Genomic DNA, 26,388 nt, shown 5'->3' with positions numbered 1-26,388 from the left:
AAAATGAATGGGAAAAGATTCATCAGTTATCTCTTAATGATAACCATGAATTGCTAGGGAATCCTCCACTTAGATCCTGAGCAGAAGAGCTGGAGGATGTAGTTTTGTGTCATCAGTCTGAATGGATTGTGAGAAGCTAAGACCAGGAGCATTTTCAGGAAGGTCACTTTGTTTCTATACAATTTTTCATTATGTTTGTTGAAACCAGGAAGACTACTGATTAGGTCAGTCTAACTTCTCTTCCAGGAGGATGTGCAATCCTTGGAGGCAGCTTTTGGTTTTGGCCAAAGGTAACTCCCCATCCAGGTGTGGGGTACCCATCCAGTTCACAAAAGGTTTCTTTCATCTGGCATGAACCCCTAATAGTGAGAAGCCTAATCCAAGGACAGCTTCTTGTCTGAGAGCTTTCTTTGGGTATTTGCTTATTTGCTAACTCTGTCTCAAAATGGTGTCGATCCAAGGTGTTGAGATGTTCTGTAAATGAAACAGACTCCTTATTCTGTTAGAGATTGCTCCTAGCTGTCATTCTCACTCTGGAATTTTGGGACATTATTGAGGCTGCATAGAATTTTAGCTACACGTACAGCACTGTAGTTCTTTAAGAGCAAAGGAAAAATGGAATTGTCCTTAGTGGGATTTCCTAAAACTGGATTTATTTAGACCATATCTAGTCAAAATGCCAAAAAAAATTTACTTTATTTTTCTCTCTTGGTGACACAGCTATTAAGATATTAATTCCTACATTATTTTTGATAATATAGGAGTGTAAAGGTAATGTAAACGTCTCCATCTCTATTTCCTAGAAAGAGTCAGAAATTTGTTTCTTGGACTCCTAAGGATAACTAATAAAGTGTTTGTGTCTTGGAGATATCCTGAAGCCAGCAACACCGATGCTTTTTTTTGAGATACGTGGGCCATTGAAGACTAGAGCCAGAAAAGCATGAATTTGAGAGAAAGGGGTGGTGTGACCCATGAGGAGATTTGGCTCCCTGGGTCCTTGGGTGGATGGGGGGTTTGTGGATCCTGTAAATGACAAGCACCTGCACACAGCTCATATGAAGGGCCACAGGGCTAATGGTACCTAAAATGGGGACGGCTGCAGGTGCCACAGAAAGCTGAACCCTGGGCATGAAGGTGTGAGAGCTATCGCCAAGATTTCCATGCACAATTTGGCACAGAAAAATAAACCAAACACTTTCAGAAAGGTCGTGTGAGCCCTAAGGAAATACAGGGTTTTAAATTACCCTGGGGGAGTTTTTCTGAGGGCCTTTTGTCAATCTGAACATATCAGCAGTCAATCCAGTGAGGAAGCACTGGAACCTCCTTAGAGAGCAGCTTAAATAATTGAAAAAATTTTTAAAAGATAATGATTTTCAGTCATAAAATTATTCATGAATAGTATAGTATTTCATTGTAGAAAGAAGGGAAAGAAGGAAGGAAGAAAGGAAAGAAGAAAGGAAGGAAGGGAGGGAGGGATGGAGGGAGGAAGGAAGGGTCAGGAATGTGGATAAGGTCATGGTCCACTAACCTCAGTTGCCTCCTTAAGTTTAAGCATTGCTCTGACTGGTGTCTGTTCCCCCTCCCCTCCCCTCCCTTCCCTTCCCCTCCCTTCCCCTCCCCTCCCCTCCCTTCCCTTCCTTCTTTCTTTTTTTTATTCTTTTCTTTTCTTTCTCTCTTTCTCTCATCCACATGTTCCTTTCTATACTACTAAAGATAAATAGATGGTATTTCGCATAATTGATTTTATTATATATACATTTAATATACATATAAAGTCTTTTTTAAAAAAACTTTCTGATATATATTGGAAAACTTTCCATGTTTTGATTTACCTCATCCATCTTAGCTGTTAAATAATAATAATTATTATAGTTATGATTATTAAGGGTTTCACTGGTACCAGACACAGTTTAAGTGCTTTACCATTAACTTACTGAACTCATATGATGATCAATTTATGAAAGAGAAAACCAAATCACCAAACATTTAAGTGAGTTGCCTAAGGTCAAAATTATCTAAAATTCTCAGCTAGTTTGCATCCAGAACCTACAAGCAGAAGCACTACACTACGATGTACTGGATCCCATTGATTTAATAATTCACTACTCATATATATTTCAGCTTATATATTTTAATATGACAAACAGTCATAAAAAAGTTACTAGTAACCTGAATATTTAGTGGACGTTGGGATACAATGGGCCAGTTTCCACAGATGATTAATTCTTTTCACAAACCAAATGTAATGAATGTTCAGATATACTTGTCTTTCAGAAAAATCAGGACTTTTCCTCATAAACTATGGTAATTAACTATATGAAAAACTCCTATAATTAAGGGATAAATTGCTGGCATAAAAATAAAGAATGCTTGTATGTTATACTATAATTACACTGCAGCTTATAGTTTATCAAACATGTACTTTGAACATAAAAGGTTATATAAGTACATAACTTCTAAACGAAACCCTTTGCCTTCTCCATACAAAAGTGACAACCAGAAAATGACAGCTTGGCATAATAATGCTAACTCTTGGCCATGCTTGCAGACCAAACTTTCACACCAGGCTCCCTTACTTTTTTCAGAGGGCCAGCTTTAAGGTCTAATGTCACTCTCCAACTATCAATTATTAAGATCAAAGTACTGGGAAGAATTTTGCATTTACTTGTTTACCAGTATGAGCCATGATGAAGCCAATAAGCTGAGTACTCACTTAGTGATGTTGACAGGCTCTTGGAAACCAAATTTAAGTAGAATGAAGTAAAATGAAACCAATTTGACCATAGGCTAATTGATATAAACAGGAATTAAGTTTCTATGGCATATTTCTGGTCACAAAGACATCACCAAACTTCTAAATAAAGACCAAAATGCTTCTAATATAAAACACTGGAATAAATGTGATTATACATACATTTAAGAAAGATTAATAAAAACTAGCATGATAATTATCTGCCCAATTATTTCGGTTCAGCGCAGCAGGTGGCCAGAGCCTAGCATAGCAGCTCAGGGCACAAGGCAGTAACCAGCCCTGGACAGGATGCCATCTCACAGCAGGTGCACTAACACACACACATCACACTCACCCATGCTGGGACCATTTAAACATGCCACTTCACCTAATAGGTACATCTTTGGGAGGTGGGAGGAAAACAGGATAGAAAATCCAGGCAGATATGGGGAGAACGTGCAAACTCCACACAGACAGCAGCCCTAGCCAGAGAGTTTGTTTTTTTTTTTTTTTTTTCTCATCGGTGTTAGAAAGAAATGATATTGAATGAAACGATGTAATTCGAAGACATGCTGTGTATTTATCCCAAATGCTCCTTATCACACACACAAAAAAGCTATTGTAGGCTTCCCTTAAGTGGTAGCCTTCCTCCCTTTCTGCCTGATGAACACAAATACATGTCCTCTCAGCAGCGCAGTTACAAAGGCAAGCCTGAGACGTATTCTCAGCACCTGGCCTTGTGATCATCCCATGCTCTATGTGAGTGCAGGGGGCAGAACTTGCACTGTGCAGACAGCATTCTGCCTGGGAACAGGAATAGAAAGATGGGAGAGTAAAGCTGGAGCTCAGCAGGGTGTGGTGCCAATGCACTATAGTGAGTAAGGGGACAACCAAATCAGATTCAAACCATTTTTATTTCCTAGCTACCAGAGTGAAAACAGAGCACCAAAAAATTAATAAAAGAAACATGCCACTTAACCTAATATGTACATGAATACGTATATTAATGAATACTCATCTCTAACATTTATAGATGAATAGAATATTTTTGCTTTTACTATCTAATATTTCAAAGCTCACTATAAAAATGAACTAGCATAACATCAACAACAAGAACCTTTTAAATAATTTTACAGATACAATGATGTAATGATATATATGAATATTTGGCAATGCTAGAAAGCTACCAAGAAACACTCATGCAAATAAATGTTAAAAAGTAGATGGCAGTGATTACTATTGAAGTTAATTTCAGAGGTATACAAAATGAAAAGGTTGTAATAGTTACCCTGACCCTATTATTCCTATATTTCACAACACTTTTTTTTTTAGAGATGGGGTCAGGGATGGGGTCTCCATCTGTTGCTCAGGCTGGAGTACAGTGGTGTGATCATAGCACACTGCAGCCTTGAACTCCTGGGCTCAAGCAATCCTCCTATCTCAGCCTCCTGAGTCTCTAGTACTACAGACACATGCCACCGCACCTGGCTAATTTTTATTTTTTATTTTTTGTAGAACTGGAGTCTCACTATTGTTACAGCACAGGGTGGTCTCCAATTCCTGACCTCAAGTGATCCTTCCACCTTAGCCTCCCAAAGCGCTGGGATTACAAGCATGAACCACTATCCCTGGGCTAAATTCTACATTTTTAAACTTTATTTAGTAAGTTAAACAAGATCTAATTTTGTATATTCAGCTTTTAAACATATTTCCTTACATAGCTATGCGTCTCAAAACATTACATTGTATAATTTTTCTCAGCTGCTTATCAATGATCTGGACTTTTGCAAATTACCTAACCATTTGGAAGTTCAGTTTTCTTAACTGTAAAATGGGAATATGCATTATAATAGGATATCAGCTAAGTCACTGTAGAAAAGAAATTAGAACAATTCAATGGCTTAGAGGAGAAAGTAGTTCACTTCTTTCTCAGAACCATCTAGGCTGGGTGAAATCTGTTCCATAAACTCATCCAGGGACCCAGACTACAGGATAGATTGGTCATCTTACAAAGTGATTTCCAAGGTTGCTCCAGTCATTACCTTTTTCATTTGGTGAGAAGGGGTAGGGAATGTCCAGGGCAAGAGTCTTCAAAGAGATAAATCAGAGGTTGAACTTATCCCTTCTGCTGACATTCCATTTGTCTAAACTTGGTCTCATGGTTACACCTAACTGCAAGGGAAGCTGGGAAATACAGATTGTGGCTGGCCAGTCATGAATATAGCTAAAATTAGGGAATTCAATTACTAAAAGGAAGAGGGGAGAAGGAATACTGAGTATTGGCAGTTCTTACCATTATAATGAGGATCATGTTTAAAAATTGCTGTGAGGACTGAAATTGTATTTGTAGAGCACAGAAGTATTTTGTGGAATTTATATAAACCATCAGCACAGGACTTGACACATACTGATGATCATTAAATGGTAGTCATTATTAGTGTTAGTATATTATTATTATTAAGTACTTCTATCCTTACCTGAATGCTTGAATTCTCTCCAAAGTATCATGGGCAAGTAATTATTTAGCTATTCTGGAATTCCTACAGTAAAAGGAAATTTTATCTCTCTTAAGGCAGCCATTTCATTTTCAGAGTTTTTTCTTCTTTCTAGCCATTATTTATCTTCTTACACTCACCTTCCTTTGTTTTGTCCTAACTGTTATCTCAGACACCCTCAAGAACAAATCTCATCCCTCTGTCATACAGGAGCCCTTCAGATTCTTATGGGAAGCTATTGCTTCTTTCATGAGTTTTCTTTAAGCACGTTTTTGTTCCTGCAACAGTCCCTCATAATCCATGATGCTGAGTACATCCTAAAGACATTAATTCGCTCATTTAACAAATATTTATTATGAGTGTCAACTATTTTATCAATGCCCACTTTAAAACTGTGTTGTCAAGATCAGTACACAATATTCAAAGTTGGCCTGACCAGAGCCTAGCAATGCACACCATCAATCCCCTCATTCAGGGTATCATTTTCCCCAAGTGGGCCTTAAGATCATTTAACTCTTTTGGCAGCCTTATCATGCTGTTGACACATGTTGACTTGGTTCCTATTACACCCCAAGTCTTTTTCATTTGTGCAATTAACCTGGATGTACCCTACTTTACACGTGAAGTTTTTAAAAAATCCAAATACAAAATGTTTCCTTTAGTGCTAGTTAATTATGAATTGTATCTTATTGCAGTCACTGAAGAATTTTTATTCTTTGATTGAATATGTTAATTATCTCTCACAGATTCACACAATCTGAACACCTGATTAGTGTGTAACTGACTCCTCAGCTAAGATATTGACCAAATGTGGAACTGAACAGGACTGAAGAGAAGCCACTAGTAGCCCTCAGAGCAACCATTTAACTAGTTACAAATGCACATAACTGTACCAACATTTAGGAAATATTATCCTATGTGGTTCACAGAAGTCTCAAGAAAAGTATGTACCTGGTTTCTGTGCTCACTGCCATGCCTAATGAGGCCTTGGCCTACAGTCCAAGTGCTACCCTCTGGCTGCATTCAGCCCAGCGGAGTCTCAGAATCTCCCTGATGAGGAGAGCACGACTGGGGTTTTCCTGATGTCAGACCTTTGTGCACTGAGATTCAACAAATATTTTTTGAACCGGGAATGTGTGCCAGGCATTGTGCTGAGCACTTTTTCATATAAATGGAGAATGAAAGATGTGGAATATATTTTGTAAAAAATGCATATATCCTCAAGTAAAACTATCTTATTTTTCCTATGTGTAAGACCAATACACAATGTTCCTTATTTAGAAACTACAGCAAAGTACTAAATGGATTTCACACACGGGTACTCCTCAGCTTTTAGCATGAGGAAGATAAACAGATATTTTATTTTTTGATACGGAGTCTCATTCTGTTGCCTAAGCTGGACTGCAGTGGCATGATCTTGGCTCATTACAACCTTTGCCTCCAGGTTCAAGTGATTCTGGTGCCTCAGCCTCCCAAGTAGCTGGGACTACAGGTGCATGCCACCACGCCCAGCTAATTTTTGTATTTTTTTGGTAAAGACGAGGTTTCTCCATGTTGGCCAGGCTGGTCTTGAACTCCTGGTCTCAAGTGATCTGCCTGCCTTGGCCTCCCAAAGAGCTGGGATTGATCACAGGCCAGGTGTGAGCCATTGTGACTGGCCTACAAACAGATTTTTTAAATGTGATATATATTTTTCTATGATTATCTCTTTAGCAGCTAAATTCTTGCTAAATATCACATTACACTAAGTAAATCAACATAAACTGTGTGGACATGCTCCAGATACACATACAGGAATAATGACTCATTTGCTCTAGTTATTATAATTTAGAATTTAAATTGTGAATCACCTGTACAGATGTTACCTTTTCCAAAGGACTTTCTACTCGAGGAATGCTGATCATTGGCATCTGTGCCAGATTATCCATGTGTATATGCTCATTTTCTGCTTGTCTTCCTTTGAAATTATTCACCACGCACACAACCTAAAATTTCAGAAAACAATTACAGTTAAAGCAAACTGTGCTCACTGTGACTTTCACCCTTTTGAGGAGCTTAATAAATCTAAGCATGTAAGAAAGTATTAAAATTACTTAAATGTTACATGTATATGAATTTATATCCAGATTTATTGTATACATTTATTGTAAAGTTTACTGTATAAATTTTAATAGCTACTCCAATGCAGATATGTTTAAGAAAACTCATCAGTTAATATGTAGCTCACTTAATTATGACAATTTTATTATTCAAAAATTTTCATTAAAGTATAGTCAATGCTCAAATCAATCATAACACCATAACCTTATAAAAATTTATAGCAAGCTATCCTTTTCCTAATATGGCTAATCTACAACTTAATTTAAATGCTAATTGTTTTTCATTGCTTCAGTATCATTATATTCATAATAAACCTTCTACAATTGGTACTCTCTAATTTAGCAGCATCCCTTAAATAACCTAGTTTATCGTCTATTATTGTGTCCCATATATACTTGGCATTCCAACAATAGCTTACTGGGGCTACCACTGAAATAGAAAACCCTCTACATAAAACATGTATACATATGTAACAAACCTGCACGTTGTGCACAGGTACCCTAAAACTTATCAAAGTACAATAATAATAAAATTTAAAAAATAAAAAATAAAAAATAAAAAGCCTGATGTTCTTAAAAAAAAAAAAAAAAAGAAAATTGACCCTTGTTTCAATGGATTATATCTCACAGGTGACAGAATTTGAACTAAACCAGAGATTCTCATCCTTAATGTGCATAAAAATACATTTTTGGCATTGTTAAAAATGCATATTCCTAAGCCCTCCCCTAAAGATTCTGATTTAGTAAATGAAGAATGGGGCCTAGGAGTTGGCACTTCAAAAATGCATTCGAGAAGCTTCTAATGCAGGTGAATTATATTTAAGAAATAATGAATTAAACATACCAGGAAGATTATTTGCTACTGTTTGCTTACACAATCAACAAGGTATTCTTGGTAAAGGTATTCTTGAGTTTTATTTTCTGTGTTTCATATTCTATTATAAATCAAAATACAGGCCTCATTTGCAGCTATAACCTAACATTCATTTTGTAAAGTAAGTACTCAATATATAATTATACATTTACATTTCATATTTTCACAAATGCTACACTGAAAAGCCTTGTCTTTAGTGGAGTTCATTACTGAATATCTTCAAAGGCCAATTAGATCAATTAGATCTTGGTTGCTTTCCAGTTTTTAAATAAAATTTACAAATCTACAAAATAATAACACCTACTGAGATTTTATGTCAGAAAAATACTTCTTTGCAAATTGTTATAGATTTCTTATCCTTCCACTTCCCAGAAGAACTACAGATTAGAAACATAGATCAAAGCCTGATAATTTGAAACCTCAACTTTGTAGTTGCCACTTTAAAGATCTTTAAAGTAAAGGACAGTAAGGGCTTGGAGATGGATACTTGATAAAGCTACTACCTCATGATGTTACCAGCTTCATGACCCCACAAAGGTCTAACAGATACTGATTGCTCTAGAGATAACGTAAGCAAATTTTGTCTGCAAAAGGAAGACAGTAAATATTTTTGGCTTTGCAGCCTTACAACCTTTGCAGCAACTATTTAACTCTGCCTTTTTGGTGCAAAAATAGCCACGGACAGTTTATAAACAAATGGGAGTGTCAATATTCAAATATAACTTTCTTTACAAAGATAGGCAGCAGATCAAATTTGGTCTGTGGGCCGCAGTTGGCTGACTGACCACTGCTCTAAAATACAAAGGATATAATCAAGAATTTTAGCCAACAATAACAACAATGATTATTCTTACTCTTAGTATTTTAATTATTAGGAAAGAAATTACCTAATCCTCTGTAGAGTTATATTCCAATATTTAATAAGTCTTGTCTGCTAACATTTACAATATGGAACAGATGTCTTGTTTGTAAAAATGGTGATAAGAAAAAGTGAGGGACGTGGTTTTTGATCCTGAGCACGCCTGAGTCTATACATTCTCAGACAGTTCTCTGAGTCTCAGTTTTATCAATTAGAAAATGAAGAGGTTTCAATAGATCACTAAATTAACGTCATTTCTTTGGCTGGCAAAGGTATGACAATTCAACAACTACTCAAAACTAAACTCAAGATCTGCCCCCTCCAGCACCCACTCCAAACTTGATCTTTTCTCTGGACACTTTCAAGGAAAGGCAACATGCCACCCCACCCCCCAACACCCACCTCCACCCCAATGCAGATTCACAAGGCTAAAAACTTGAATTAATCCTTTACACCTCTTATACTTGACCAGTTACTGAATCTGCTCAATGTTACTTTCTAAATATCTTGGTACCTAAATATCTTGATTTCTTATATTTGCTTCATTTTATCTCCTCCACCAACTCCAAAAACGAAGCAACCACCACCTGTTGCCTGGATTCCTACACAGCTTTCTAAACTATCTCTCTCAATCTAATCTGGGCCCCTCTATTTCCACCATAATGTGAGAATGATCTTTCCAAATGCAAACTGGATTATGTTACCCCCTTAAAGCCATTCATGGCTTGGCTTTCCATTTTTCTTAATGTGTAAACTCTGGCCCAGCCCCACTTTTGCAGCCTTCCTTCTCTGTTTTCAAAACACTTTCTGTTACCTTTCACTTCCTGCTGTTTGGATACTCCTCACCTCCACTGTCTTTGGATGCCTTATCTAACTCAGCCATGATATCTCATCTCAGCTTCACTTCCTCGTGGATGCCTTCCTTGAACTCCTAGCTGGGATGGTTTATTTTGTTTTTGTTTCTTTGCTTTTTGCTCACATGGAGCTGTGATTATTTTTATCAGAGCACTTAGTATGAAATTAAACATCATTTAAAGTAATACTTTGATTGATGTGTCTCTTTCAAGTTCCACAAATGCAAAGATGCTCTTTTTTGCTCACTGCTGTGTTCCCATTGTCACAGTAAGGGATCAGATTAATGAATGAGCAAGCACCTAGGACAGAAATTCTCAAATTTTCTGATGTGTTTATATAATTTAACGTTACTTTGCTTTCAGACGTTCTGGTTTTACATTAGTGACTTCCGCGTGTATAATTCTTGTAATTCTATTCTCTCCTACCAAGATGATATGAGTAAATCATCACTACGTATATATTTTCTTTTTCCTGTCGTGATGATAACTTAATCTGATCCATTCTTGTTCATTTTCACTCTTTGTGGTAAATGAAACATCATTATTGCATGGGGTTTAAGTGCATGGGCTTTGGGGGTCAAACTGGTCTGGACTGTAATCCTGGATCTTTCAGTTACTAACTTTGTAAACATGGGCAAGTTACTTTATATAATCAGGCTTCAACTTTTTTAAACCTGAAAAATGAAGACAATAGAAACATTTCACTGAGCTGTTCTGAGGGTTAATTGCATTAATGTAGTAAAGAGCACAATAACTATTATTGTTGTATACGATAACATGACAAACTATTTTTGTGGCTCAATAAACTTGAGCTATTCTGCCTGATACTGTCATAAATATCATAATCAATCTACAAATACTGTTCAACTAGTATTTGTCTTGTATTTTGCTAAGTATGGTGATTTTGCTCTCTAATCTGAAACAAAATGCCCATGAGATAAGAGTAATACAATTAACACAGCACATAATTCCTTATTAAATTATAAGACGACAGACTGAAAGAGTGATAAAATTCAGGAAAAAATGGAAAAATCAGCCAATCAGGGAAACTTCCTGGGGAAATTGGATCTTGTCTGAGCCAAATCTCAAGTGTGTAAAGGGTTTGAATATAGTCATCAAACGTGAAGACTGTGGTATTCATTGTCTTGTCTGCACTAGGCTTCACTTCTTACATGTGGGATTTCGCTTAATCCTTAAAAGAACTCTGGGAAGTAAATAAAAAATTCTTTAATCATTCTTTCCTGTATTAATTCATTCATCATATATTTACTCAGAACTTCCTCTGTACCAGACCTTGTTCTGGTTATTGGGGATATGCTGCAAACAAAACAAAGAAAAAGACTTCACAGGGAGCTTACATTCTAGTGGGATTGATAGCAACGCAAAACCAAAAATGTTCCATATGGTATATTGCACAGTAATTTATTACACATTAATTAATATTACATATTAAAAGTTGAAACATCCTATGTAGAAAAGTAAAATAAGGAATGAGGAAAGGAATCCTCAAGGAGGAGAAGTCATTTTAAACATGGTTCAGGGAAGGCCTCACTATTTTAGTAAGAAGCAATAATGTCTACAATTCAAAAGTTATGGTCAGAGAGCAAAGATACAAGATATGGAGGAAATATTTTTATAGTGGAAATGAACCTGACCTAAATGAATCACTCGTGTGTGGAATGAAAAAGGAGAATGAGCCAAAGGCAAATGTTAGGCATTGAGTCTGGGTGACTGGGTGGTCTGGATTCCTTTAACCGAGACATAGAGACCTGGAGTAGATTAACATTAATTTTATTTTGGAATCACTTTAGAATTCTGCACACACTGCAAGATAATTAGAAACACCCTAGGATATACAACATATTGCAGGCCAGAGCTGGAGTTACTGCTCAAAATAAATGTGTTGAGTTTCCCAAATGAGAAAACTGGGAATCATCATAGAAGGCTCCCTGTGCCTCATCCACATCACCTTCCATGTTCCACCAGGCTCCAAACCATTCCACCTCCTTAAATATCCTGGAGGACATGATGGATATCCTCCCTCTTTGTGCCACTGAGGGCCAATTTGCACCATCCTGTTTCCCTGGTTCCGCATAACCCATCTCTTCTATCCTCAACTTTGTCTTATCATCCTGCAAATACATTTTCAAAACACAAATCTTACATAGGGTAAAAGGGACTGAGAGGAAGCAAACTATAGTTTATGGAACTTTTTCCAGTCATTCATGTACTCATTCGCTGAACATGCACTATTTTGTTTAACCTTTATAGAGCCTTATAATGATCCTTCAGGGAGGCTGTTGTTTAGCCACATTTAAATATACCTATAGGCATTCACATTCATAAATGGTTGTGAATGAATGCATAAATGCATTTTTAGTTATTATATAGGCATTTTTTACATATAATCTTTTCATGAAGTCATTTTCCTGGCAGTATGGGAATGTTCAAAGGGCTGTCATGAAACGTTCTCAACGTGTGCAATTGGAGGGTCTTGAGCTCAAGGGGGATCCAGAGCTCATCTCAACATTCACCAGACAGGGAAGCGACTTGGAAGGCACCAGCATTCTGAGGTTGGCCTTGTAAGGTAAGGGGTTCACTGGAAGTATAGGGAAGGTGGCAATAGCCACAGATAAACAAGAAGGCTGATGAGATGCCAGTGAAGATGTTATGGACCCACAGAGCTGAAACACAGTTGCATCTGACACCAGTGCTTTGAAATTTTGGCCACTTGTATGCTCTTGGCTTTGCCTATAATATTTTTTAAGGATTTATGTAAAGTTTATTGTTGGTTTTGCTTTTTGAATGCTAACCAGTGGTGAGTGAAAGCCAAAAAAAAAAAAAAAAAAAAAGGTTTTGGTTCAAGCCAGGGCCCCAGTTTTCACGAGGCTACAGGATATCTCCAGGAAAGAGAGAAGGTTGAGTCTAAGTCTCCCAGGGACCTTGGGAATCACAGAGAGTGGTATCACAAAAAAAAAAAAAAAAAAAAAAAGAGCACAGGATGCAGTACAGAGATGAGGTCATGGTGACTACTTTACCGCAGGAGATTCTAGAGGAAATCTTATTTAAAATACCCAGTACATAAATTATGTTTCAACATTTGGTAGCTGGAAAGATTCACTGAAGTGTTTGCTTACTGATTATTGACTAGTAAAATGAGGCTAATAAAGTTAAGTTACATGTAAGGGCAATTTAAATGTAATCAAAATGGACATAAAATATTTTTTAAATTATAATGTGTCAATGCAAAAATATGTTTTGATTCATAGTCTACACATTGTTTCATTTGGGTAAAATGTGATATAATGATTAGTGCACATGAATAGAGGGAAGTTCAGGCTGTTTATTATATACTCATAAAATGTTACACACTCACAACTTATACTATAATAGTATAATCAGATTTTATGGTATAAACATCAGTAAGTATTTGGTACTGATAATAAGTCAGAAAAATACTTAGAAATGCATATAAACCCTTGACTATTGTCTCTGGTTAAATAAATAATGATGAATTCTAAAGTCAGACTAAAATACATTTTCCAACAACCAAAACCTATGGAAATAGTCCTAGAAGATTTTATAATAAGAGTATAAATGGAATGCTTACTTCATTAGAAGTCACTGTGTATGCTCTTTACTACGTGGCGAAATATGATTTGACGTGGTATGGTCTTGGAAACTATTCATGAGTTTTTAGTTACTGATGTAAAATGCCTCATCTCACAGGTGAGGCTGACCTGCTAGCCCTGGGACATGGAGGCTCAGGGGAAGTACAGCACGGAGGCACTAGGGGACTTTGGGATGCTCTTGATACCCCAGCATGCCAACTTCCCTGAGGAATCTTTAAAAAATATCCAAACCAGTCCTGAAACTCACCTATAACATTTTTTAAGGATTTATATAAAGTTTGTTATAAATCTTTAAAAAATATTATAGGCAGTTTTTACCCAGTCTTAAAAACTATTTGGGAGGGACAGTATGTTTTTAGGCCAGCTCTATTTTATATGAAAATATATTGTTCAACTTTAAGTGTAGGATTTGTATTTTTTTCATCCCCAAACCTGACTTGTGGCAGAACAAATGGGGGAGGAGGAAGAAATGAATGACTTAAATGATTTGTTTTATATACTTAAATGAATGATTTGTTTGATATACTACATTTAGACAAACCCAGTGATTCACACTTGTATTTTCTCATAGGTGATTATGCAAGTTAATTAAAAACCCAATGATATATAAATAAATTTGTACTTACCAGAAATACTGCTATAGATATTCCAACCAGAAAGCCTGCTATAACATCTGACCAATGATTTCGATATTCTGCTACTCTGTTGAGTCCAGTAAGAAATGCCAAACACATTAAGCCCAAGCATAGAACTGGCTTAGCAAGTCTGGTTCCCTTGGCTTTGATTGTGTTGGTAATGTACATCTGAAACATTCAATAAAAAAACATGACTTTTCATGAAGGTATTTCCTTTATTAGCATAGCACATTATGTGTATGTACAAACATATATTTATAGACATATATATGCCTGTATGATTCAAATCATTAAGTGGAGTTTATGAAGTTTTTGAAATCAGTTTCTTAAAAGCAGAATTCAAGAGTAGCAATTATTTCATTTTACTTACCTTATATGGCAATCTCTTACAAATGGCCAATTCTTAGCATAACATTATTAATCATCTAGAAACACCAAGCACAGATAGTCCAATTGTCTTTTTTTCTTTTTATTCTTACTGTATCGGTTCTCGTTTTATCTGAATTTTCATTTTAGATCAACCTCAACAATACTGTTAGAAGGGGGAAAACTGATGATGTGTTTAAGTGTTTTTAATGTTTCCATTTGTGTATGCCATATTTAGAGGATGCATACTTGATAAAAACCAGGATTGTGAATATAGCTAGAAAAAATAAAGTGGAAAAGATTTCTACCAAACAGATGTTACTTTGAAGAAAGATTTTAAGATTCAATGCAATGCCAAGGTTGCTTTCATGTTGTTAAATGAAATTGTGAAATTACTTTGTTTAACTACATTTTATCAGCCAGAATTAGGACAATAAAATACTTAAGTAGGCCGGGCGCGGTGGCTCACGCCTGTAAATCCCAGCACTTTGGGAGGCCGAGGTGGGCAGATAACGAGGTTGGGAGATTGACACTATCCTGGCTAACACAGTGAAACCCCATCTCTACTAAACATACAAAGAATTAGTTGGGCGTGGTGGTGGGTGCCTGTAGTCCCAGCTACTTGGGAGGCTGAGGCAGGAGAATGGCATGAACCCAGTAGGCGGAGCTTGCAGTGAGCCAAGATCGTGCCACTGCACTCCAGCCTGGGTGACGGAGCGAGACTCTGTCTCAAAAACAAAACAAACAAACAAAAAAACACTTAAGTAAAATAAGGGAAATGTGTCAACTAAAAACAAAACAAAACAATGAATAGGTACCTACATTTCTGGCATCTGGACATATGCTAATGAACATATGGTGTCAATTGATTGCAGCGAATGAAATGTCAAGAGCCACTATGCTCAAGAATAATTTGGTCCTTCCCCCATCTAATTTATTCTATAGCTCAACTGCTCATAATTTTATGCATTACTTTATAAGCAAATTTGCTGACTGTATTCAATTATTATTTCAAGTCATTAGTAGAGCAATTGTAAAAGAGATGACTTTGATAATATAATCAGATTTTATGGTATAAACGTCAGTAAGTATCTGGTACTGATAATACACTCAGAAAACTTCTTAGAAATGCATATATACCCTTAACTATTGTCCCTGGTTAAATAAACAATACATCTGCCTAAGAGAGTAAACCAAAATCAGAATTTAAGTTTTTAGTTCATATCAGCCATTTTAGAACACTATGAAATCCAGTAATTATCTTCTCTATTTTTTTTTCTGGGCAAAGTTTGCAGCCCTTGTAGCTGCCGAAAGGGGCTGTATAAATAGGTAATCAGTCCAAGTGATACAAGGCATCTCTCTAGCCAAGTTCTAGCCTTTTACAATCCATCCCAGGTCTCAGTACTCTGGGGCGGGGGGAGCTGAACTGTCTCCATCTTGGCCTGTGACCTTCGGAGCTGGGTCTCTGTGTCTAAGACTGTGCTTGGAAAAGCTTGATAATTTCAGTTATGGAGGATAAGTATACATGAGAGGGAAAGAGGAAGAGATGAGAAAGAGAAAATGATGCTTTTGCCATTCTGAGAGAATGTGTTAAAGAGTTCTGCCCACATGAATAACAAGGCCAGGCTATCACATCACTTCAGGTTTCAGTGATGCTGCTAATTGAGTAACTCCTTGTATGACTAGTGCGTATGAATAGACAGGGAAATTCAGGCTTCTTGTGAGGTTTTCTTTAACACAGCTATAAGGCTGGTTAATTATTTCTTACTTTTGCATTTCTTTACATCTGTTAATACTCAAGATATTCTGTCCTCATTGAGACAAAATAAATGTGGGATGATAATTGAATAATATTAACACTGCTAATATCAATTATAGCTACCATTTAACGAGTGATTGCTCTTCACGGCAATGTTCTAAGCATTTTATTAACAAATTACTTATCTCATTCAATCTTCAAACCAATGATCGAAGTTAGGTATCATTATTACCTCCATTTTATAGGTTAAAAACTGAATCAAGATAAAGCTTATTATGAAGACTACACAATTTGATGATTGAGGTGGCACTGTTGAGAAAAGACAGGTGTAAATGGAAAGCAGAGGGAAGGCACTTAGGTATCTCCTAATCTTCCTTTCTTTTTCGTTGATTTCTTGCCTGGAGGAAATGGCCAATGAGCATAAGTTGAGTACCAGTGAATGCAAGACAGTCAGAAACTAAAGACAGGAGAAAGGAGGCCACCATACAATCATAGGAGTAAGGCTACATCTATGCTCTGCTATTAGGGAGAAGTGGGAAATAGTGTAAATGTGGTCCTTGTGCAAAATACCCTACAGAATCTATATGGCTTCAGAAAATATTTGCCTTTCCCTCACCCCCGAAGGCCATCTCAGATACAGTCCAGCCCTTACTTGTCCAAGTTGTATGAGCCCATAGTAAAATGTGGGCTTGGGCTATATCCCTGTGAAGTTTCTCTTGAATGTCGAGTTGATCGTTAAATTGCCCTAATGACTCAAGCAAGGTTTATAAGGAGCCCATAGACAGTCTAATCACAATGCAAACTCATGAAAAAGCTTCTATTTTAGGAATAGCCTGGTATGTGGCTTTTCCCTCCATCAGAGTGGAGAGTGGACAGTGGCTGAATTTCAAGGGTTATGTGAATTTCAAGGGTTAAAAATTTAACTTTAAAGTAGATCATAGCAATGCTTTATAATGTACAAATTTTTCTGCAGCATAATCAGTTGGCATGGATGTTATAAAAGAAAAGTTAAGAGAGCTTTCACTTGTACTCAGCAACTCTTTAGTACTTTATGAACATAAGTGCCTTTTTAGCCAGTCTAATTGTGTTATCCTTACAGAAAGTCTATTATTCTTAATTTGCAGAAGAGGAAATTATGGCATAATAATCTATTAAGCATGTTGCATACAGAACAGGAATTGATTATTTATGCTCTCTTGGTTTTTAATTCACTTATGAAACCATCTAGGTTAACCAGATGTCAAAACGTAGCTAAAATAAAATACAAACAGCAGGGTGTGTGATTTGAGCAGGATGGTATTCACTCAGTCCTCTAGGGTCAGTAGATGCTCACTATCTCGCAGGCCAATCCATTTAATCATTATTAGCAGAGCTTATTCATCCATTCCACAAATATCCATTTGCATCCATTAGCACTAAGATGCAGAAAGCCAAAGCTGATCATTTGCTCCCTGTTAAGAGCCTGGTGTATATTCTTCTACACTTTTTCTCTTTGCTTATACAAATATATACAATAATTAACACACATATAAAAAGGTTTTGCTTACTTGTTTGCTTTTACTAAAATATAATCATAATTGTCCTATTAGTCTGTAATACGCATTGACTCACTTGTTATAATATACAACCTTTTTTGTGTAAATTGAGAAAACACTGAACTATTATTAATAATAAAACAATGCTATTATAAAAATAAATGAAAATAAAAAACACAAATATTTATTAAGCACCTACTATGCATCAGAGGCTGTGCTAGGTTTCTTCAAAGAGGAGGCATCTATGGTTAGATCCTGAAGAATGAGCATGAGAGTTCCAGGCAAAAGGGAAATGGTGAGGGAAAGGTGTCCTAGACAACATACACAATCCTCCTCTGTGTTCTCAAAGCACCTTATTCCTCATCTGAGAACACTCGCCACAATGTATGGTTATAATTTATTTTCATTGTTTCCTTCACTAGAGTGAGGACACAGAAGCCAAGTCTAGGCTATTCATTGTGGCCTAGCTTTTGGAGAACCTTTTTCCTTCTCTTGTTTTCATGCTTCTTTCACCTTTTTCTTATGCTATTTAGCCCTAAAGACATCCATTAATTGTTTATTTGCAGATGATTATACGTATTCTTTTACTATTTGCCTCTTCTTTTCTACAGATGAAACAGCCTCAATTCCCCTCAGTATGGGAATAACTCAGTGGTCAGATCCCTCAGTACTCTGCACACTCTAGTGCTTTTGACATCTGTTAGTACTTCTCTCAAAGAGTACAGCCCAAAATTAAGCAAACCGGTGCCCACTATCAACTGACCAGCCCAGAGTGCAGTTGAGACTTTTCTAGATTGCACCCTATAGTCTTAACTCATTGATTCGTATCTCATAGTCAAGTTAGGATTGGATTATCTTTAAACCAATTTCCAGATTTTGATGACTTTGATTAATGCAATCTAACAGGGCACTAGGTTTGATTAGTTTGTGTGTGTGTGTGTGTGTGTGTGTGTGTGTGTGTGTGTGTTTTAATAACTTCATAGCATTATTGGTCAAACTGTGTTTGTGGTCCACTGAATCTTCCATGACTTCTTCACATGAACTGATGCCTTATCAAGTTCCCCTTACCCTGGGCTCCTGAAATTGTTCAAAAAATCAAATTTATTATTGTTTTCAAAAAATATTTTACCCTGTCAACACCATTTTGAACTTTTATGCTGGCATCTATCTATTATATTAGTTATCTTTCTCCCAGATTCTAGTTAGCTCCAGACAGATCACCAATAACAATACAGCATCAAGGACAGAGCCTCATGGTACTTCGCCTGAGATCTGTTTACAAACTGCTACTGACATTTTTCATATAAAATTTTTATTTAAAAAATGGGTCATTCGTTTGTTAAGCCAACCGTGTAGTGTCCTGAAAGTTTTATTTATGTACCCGGACTTGATATTCTTGTTACACTGATAAATTTGCCAAAGAGCAATGTAAAGGTATCTGATGGAGTGTGTAACAAAATTGTGATGCAATGGTGGAAACGCCACGGACTTTGCCAGACAGACCTGTGTTCACTCAATTCAGACCTTTCAGGACTGTGATGGGGGCCAGGGGTGGTAATGGTGGTACAATAAGCAGTGGGATATTGAAGTCATAAATTTTCTTTACGGTGCTATAATCTAGATTGTATAAAACATGCAGTAACTCTAGTTTCCATAACTGATCAAAACGTCATCATAAGCACCCATCTTCCACTGAATAGAAATGGGATGGGAGGAATTCTGAATCAATACTTAGTTGTTCTCAGTTTCTCACCATTCTCTCTTCTGGAAAAACAGTGGGGTCTAGTTGGAGGCCTGCAAGACCTCATGGTCAAGGTGGGGAGGCAACCCACCAGCCTTCACTGGCCTCCACTGCCAGGTGTGTATCCCACTGCTTCATTGGTGCCCTCCTGACAACCACTGATAACATCCTTGTGGCCCCATACTGACTTGGTCCATCTAGGCTCACAGGAAATAAAGATCCTTTCGTCTCCAGCACATCTTCCTTGTAGCCCCAGGTGGGCTGCCTGCCCTCCCAAGCTCTGCTGCAAGGTCCCTGGGCTCCCACCGTCTTCTCTGCAGCCTGACTTACCTGCTGCAGGTGTACTAACAGAAATTGTTCTCCCAGTTTCAAGCCCTTCTACTTTCTGTTATCTCCACAACCTCTCTGGAGTTTCTGTTATCCAGTAATCAGCTGCCTTCTTTGGGTTTCTGACGTAAGGGTGCTCACCTACATGGGCACATTTGCCATTCAGCCCTTCCCTCTCCTCCAATCCTCCACTTCTTAGGACAGGAAGTTCTTCCTTCCCTTCCCCTAGGTTGGTGGTATCACCCTTTATAATTTGTGTTTTCTCTATAAAATACTCAGATAATAAAATATAATAATAAGACTTACATTATATGTAATTATAATTATATTTTATGCTCATAATAAAATATTCAGATATTCAAATTTTGCGTTTGCTATGTAAAGCCTTGATATTTAGAAATTCCTGTTCTCTCTTGACAGAGCTAGCCTCATTTAACTACTGAAGCTAAACACTTCTTTTTCTTCTTATCTTGAGGTCTTTCTCTGAGGCACTGAACCAATATGGTAGTCAGTAGCTACTGTAGCCATTAGCACTTGAAATGTGATGAGGTCAACTATAGTACTAAATTTTCAATTTATTTGGTTTTAATGAAAAGGATTTCAAAAATGGTACTCAATTAGATTATTAGAAAATGTTAATATACGTTTGAAACAAATTGGGCTTCACATCTACTTTTTACACTGTAAATTTTATGTCTAAATACAGAATAAGGATTTCAGATGAAAATTTAGTGTCTGAACTGAAAATGTATTTTGCAAGTGTCAAACATACACTGGATTTAGAAAATTTTGAAAAAGAAAAATGCAAACTATCTTATTACCAACTTATACTGATACATGTTGAAATGGTAATAGTCTGGATATACTGGGTTAAACAAAATATGAAATATTAATATCACCTTTTTTACTTTTAAAAAACGATTAGAAAGTTTTAAATCATATATATATATATAGAAATAGAAAGTGAACCATATATATATATGGTTCACTTTCTATTTCTGTTAGACAATGCTGACCTAGACAAAAGCGTCATAATTTAAAGGGTATGCAAAATGATCAGTGAATATTCCAAAAAAGATTATACCCATTTCAGCAGTTACTGCTACTTTATTATTTTTATTTATTATATTGCTTCTAGTTGGGCACTGATCCTAAAACCATTTTCCAGGCTGCCTGAGCTGCGTTAGGCAACATTTACCTGCATATTTTTATCTACATCTATTTTTAAATATTTGTTAATACATTACCATGTCAAATGGTAAACAGTGCAATAAAATGATAATATCATGGAATTATTTAGAGTTTTCTAAGTTAAACTAATATATATAGCCTATTTTTTCAGATTCTAATTATCATAATGGCTACTTTTTAAAAATGTTACTTCATCAAAGTTAACCAGTCGTTTTGTATTTTATTGATACCTTTAGAGACTTGGGAGATTCCGTATTTAGTCAGTATAAGCTATGAGGAAAAGTTCAGCTTTAGGAATTTAATAGTCAGGGTTAAAAGTTCAATCTACCACCAATTAGCTCTGTGACCTTACACAAATTACTGAACTTCTCTGACTCTTAGTTGTATCACTTGTACAATGAAAATAACTATGATAATCTGTAGGATTTAGAAAGGTAATCACATAAAAAGTGTAAGTTTCATTGCCTTCACATGGCACCATGAGAATTTTTGTTCGCTTTGTGATTAGAATAAATTAAATGGATTAAAACAATATATTTGGATTAAAACTATACATGTGTTAGGAGAAATAATGTATTCTAACTTATGGGCATGGGGATAAAGCTCCTTATTGTATTTGAAAATTAAGAGTAAACATCCACTTTATTTACAATATCCTTAATGGGTACCTAACAAAAGATTACATCATCATGAACACAGAATTTATCCTATAGCTGATGTCCTGGAATGAAAAACACTAAGGAGTCACAAATGTGATGTAAGTAACAACAACCTCAGTGTTCAGGACCAGCTGGTACATGAAGTTAAGATCTGAATATGCTCAGTAACTCTGCTGCCTTCAGCACAAAGGCCGATTGATGGTTTGGTTATGAATAACAGCTCCTTCATCATGGACACATTTACCTAATCCCTAAAGTGCAGCCATGGCTGATATTACATGGAGACTATTTATCTCCAGTATGACTCCCCCTCACCCAATAAATATCCTGCACATGTGGCACTTCATCCATCAGCTAGAAGAACAAATACACTTTTGCTTGACATTATCATCTATGAAATCAAGAACCACACATATTCACCACTTAACATTTGTTTTCCATACACCAGATAGAAAGTGAGATGATATTTACGTAAAGATAGCTTGTGATACGAGCAAAAATAAATAAATAAATAAGCTGTGTAACATCTGAAGAATTATCTGTAAGCAAAATATATTTGGTTGCTATAATTCTATCCCATCATCTCCAAGATTTAAAATTCCCTGACTAGCAAGTGAGGAACTAAAATCAATATGTAAAAGACAAATCTGGAAATTTTAAATACTACAAAAATAGGCACAAGACATTTGGGCGAATTGAAGGGTTAGATTTGGTATACCTTAAACAAAAATGAAGTAGAACCTGCAAAACTTAAAATACATAAATAAAAAATTTAAGTTTACTGTCAGGGACAAGAAATTAATAGTATAACAATAAAAGCATATTTCAAGTATCTCTGAATAGTCCTTAAAGCTGTCTGAAGTACTTAAATCTTTAGCACTCAAAATATTTCTCAGGATTTCTTCGGATAAGGAGAGAAACTATAATTAATGATAATGTGATAATCTATATGTCTGATCTTTGTATGATCTACTATGTACATAATATACATATATCATATAGAACCAGAAAATTTTAAATATTAAGTCACAATTAGATTCTAGATTATGAGATACTGTTGAGATACTATCTTAAATTATATAATAACAGAAAAAGACTCATCATACCTTAGAAAGATAAATATAATACTGCAGCACATTACAGGTTTGTGATCAGCAACAAAATACTTTATCAGCTCCACACTAATTTCAATAAATATAACTAATATGACAGTGTGACATTTCAAAGGATGTCCTAAAATTTAAGAGTGTGCTTGTATTTCTGACCTCATTCCTAACCCTCATTAGTGAGTAAGTAAAGGGCAGGGGAGAAATTTTCCAGGTTGGGTCCTCAGGAAGTGCTCTTCTTTCCCCCTCTCAAGGTTTGCGATTTTCCTCCCCAACTCCTTTAATTTTCATTCAACCAAATGCTTCCTACATCCATTCCCACTGAGTCCCCACCCAGCTTCCAACTCTCACTTTACACCCTTTCAAGAAGGAGGAAGGTGATGGGGATGAACCTCTGTGACCTCTCTTCTCCCACACCTACCAGATTCTACCATTCACAATAAAAACTGCGTTTAAGGCATGTTAAGTTATCAAAGGTGTCAAAACACATCTCTTTGCTTAGTGCCTGCTTGCACCTCAGATCACATCCTCAGCCTTAGTCCCAGCTGCTGGAGGAGCAGGATGACTCTTTCTCACTTTGCTACCCAGTATTCTGTTCATAATTATTATAAAAAGAGTTATTTTTACATAAAAATATTTATCTTTTTCTCCCATGCTAGCTTATATGGAATAGGAATATCCTTTTCTCTTTGTAACCTCAGCGCCTGGTATGGTTCTTGGCTCACTCTCAGTAACAGCTAATCATAATAAAAGTTAAAATTTCATGAATGCTTACTATGTGTCAAGAACTGTGCTCAGTGCTTTACGCGCACTCAATCAGGTAATCCAAACAATTCCATGACATTGGTACTCAACAACAGAGGTAACTAAGACACAGAAAAGTTAAGTAACTTATCGATGGACTTAAGGCTAAAAGGTGATGAAGCTGGGATTCAAACTCAAGCAGTTCATTTACAGAGCCCATGCTCTAACAAAGATGCTATTAATATATGCAGTACAGGAGTCAAGGATCCTTTCTCCCTCAGCCTTGGAGAGGAAGGCGGGGCTGGAGTAGTCCTCAAGCAGAGGTAAGACTACTTACCTTCAAGAGCATGCCTGAAGGAGGAGCTGAAAATGACTCAGTGTGTCAGTCTGAAGGTTGTGTGGGTCGGGGCGGAGGTGAGTACAGAGGGGAGTAGCAGGAATTAGGCCAGAGAGGCTAACGGGGGCCACGTTCAAAAAGCTTTGTGTGCCAAGTGAAGGATTCGTATTAAAAGGAAAATGGGAGGCCGTAAAGGGGATATGAGAATGCGACAGGAGTACACTTGAATTTTAAAATATCACTTTGGGAGAAGCAGTTCCCGGTGCTGGGTCATCACATCTTGAACTAGAGTCATGGCTGCAGTTATGAACAGACTGGAATATTTAGGATGTTAAACTGGCCAGAATTGTTGGTTAACTGGATGCGTGCTTATGTGCACCCAAGAGTTTGAACTGGGTGAGGTCACGGGTGGAAGGTGGAAGTGCAGTGAGGGAGGAATAAAACATAACAAGTCTCAGGCCTCAGTGGCCAACAGAAGTTTCTAGGCAGGAAATCTATAGTTCCACTTGGAAGTACAATTATATCCAGACATACGACAAGAATCAAGATGTTCCACCTGCTTTCTCGTGGAAACACTGTATCTCATGGTAGTCCAAGATTAATAGTATATTTTAAGTACATCATGGGTTAAATAGGCTTTTGAAGGCTGAGTTAGATACCTAAACTCTGTGTATGACATGATTTCCATCAGGTCACAGTTTCAAACAACTGAGTTAAAACACCATCTAGGCCTCCATGGAGACAGGGGTTATGTTTGTTTTGCCGCTTACTCAATACTCAGCCCTGGCACAGGGTCACTCAATGGGTGAATAAATGAATGTACTGCTTTGGAGAGCTGGGCTTGTGTATATCACACTGCTTATATCTAATTAGAACAAAAGTATATACAAAATGTACAGCAACTCTCACAATGAATAATCTATGTGACCTTTCAGCCTTATGCATTACTTTAGCTATTTTTTAGGTGTGTAGTAGTAACTATATTTTGGAAATCACCTCTAAGAAACTGTATTATTTTCCAGGAATCTATTGATTTTTCTAAAATCTAATGTACTTAACAGGCTATGGTAAAAGAATCTCTACTTCCCCTCTAGCCTGCAGTAAGCATGCACACTAGTTGGTTATAATGAGTGGATAATGGCCCAGACAGCATCAGAGGATCTGAGTTCCAGTCTTGATCCTTCAGTACATTAGGGCTATGATGTTAGGTGGGTGATGACTTATCCTCATTGAGTCTCCTCATTGGTCAAATCTGGAAAGCAGCAAGGTCTGCTTTACTACAGCTCCACACTCCTTTATCTGAGCCCTCAAGTAGAGAAGTATTTCAGCATTCAGAACATTTTCAGATTTGGGGTAATATGATCTATGTACCTCCCATTGATAACTCCAGTGTGGTCAGGGCTGCACCCTATAATAAAACACATTCACATTTCTACCTCAAAACAGATGGCTACTCACAGTAAGCAGAATAAGTAAAGAACCCCAATAAATTCAGGTCAGATAAAGTTTTTCATCCAGGGACAAACAAAACGAAAATTTGTCTTGCCTTGCATAGAGAGGGCTTTTAAAAAAAAAGGTTTCAGTGGCTCGTGCCTGTAATCCCAGCACTTTGGGAGGCCGAGGCGGGCAGATCACAAGGTCAGGAGATCGAGACCATCCTGGCTAACATGGTGAAACCCCGTCTCTACTAAAAATACAAAAAATAAGCCAGGCGTGGTGGTGGTTGCCTGTAGTCCCAGCTACTCAGGAGGCTGAGGCAGGAAAATGGTGTGAACCCGGGAGGCGGAGCTTGCAGTGAGTTGAGATCATGCCACTGCACTCCAGCCTGGGCGACAGAGTGAGACTCCGTCGCAAAAAAAAAAAAAAAAAAAAAGGATTTCAGAATTAAGAATAAAGGATTATGAAACTGAGCTGTGTCTGAGGACCAGATGAGATAATGACACGAAAGAACCAAGTGCAGAGATGAAAAGCTGAGCTTTGCATAACCAAAGCTGGTGCTGTAACTACTTGGCAGCTCCAATTATGGTGGCAGGAAGAGGAAGGCACTTACATCTAGCTCTGAAACCTGAGAAAGTACTGAAGACATACTGACCATTCGAATAGCCAGAGAATGTTGGTTGATTTGGGAAGGTCTTTCCTGGTAAAGGGGCTGCCAGGGATGGATGGGGTTGTCTCTGATGCATGTAGTGATGTGAAGAAAGGCACCACGGGGCATGAAGTCAGGCAAGATTTGGGCAACGTGAGCAGATGTATCTGGCTAAAGCTGGAGAATCATGGTGGGAAAACTAGCTTGGCCTTGAAAGCTGTGTAAAGGAATTTGTTATTTATGCAAAAGGAGAGGGGGTAGTGTCCTAGGTGCTTGAGGGGCTAGAGGAAGATGTTTCTGGCAGGTGGTGCAGCATGGGCACCAGGCGAGGAAGACAGAACACAGGGATCCTAGGCTC

General features: G+C 37.0%; 1 protein-coding gene across 3 annotated transcripts in view; it reads right to left on the bottom strand.

Moving 5' to 3' along the window:
• Window positions 1–26,388, bottom strand: part of PLPPR5 (phospholipid phosphatase related 5) — a 115,042-nt gene that overhangs the window by 14,855 nt on the left and 73,799 nt on the right. For 2 of the 3 annotated variants that reach the window (XM_024255928.3, XM_054530909.2), the window contains 2 exons: window positions 14,171–14,347; window positions 7,077–7,211 (listed from right to left, as the gene is read on the bottom strand). In XM_024255928.3, the coding sequence (XP_024111696.2) occupies window positions 7,077–7,211; window positions 14,171–14,347 (312 nt within the window). The remainder of the gene's footprint in view (window positions 1–7,076; window positions 7,212–14,170; window positions 14,348–26,388) is intronic. The other variant, XM_024255932.3, reaches the window with a different exon arrangement.

The sequence above is a fragment of the Pongo abelii genome, chromosome 1 (assembly GCF_028885655.2).
Source record: "Pongo abelii isolate AG06213 chromosome 1, NHGRI_mPonAbe1-v2.0_pri, whole genome shotgun sequence".
NCBI classification, from domain to species: domain Eukaryota; kingdom Metazoa; phylum Chordata; class Mammalia; order Primates; family Hominidae; genus Pongo; species Pongo abelii.
The sequence above is the reverse complement of the archived record's forward strand: the minus strand, read 5'-3'. Positions and strand labels throughout refer to the sequence as shown.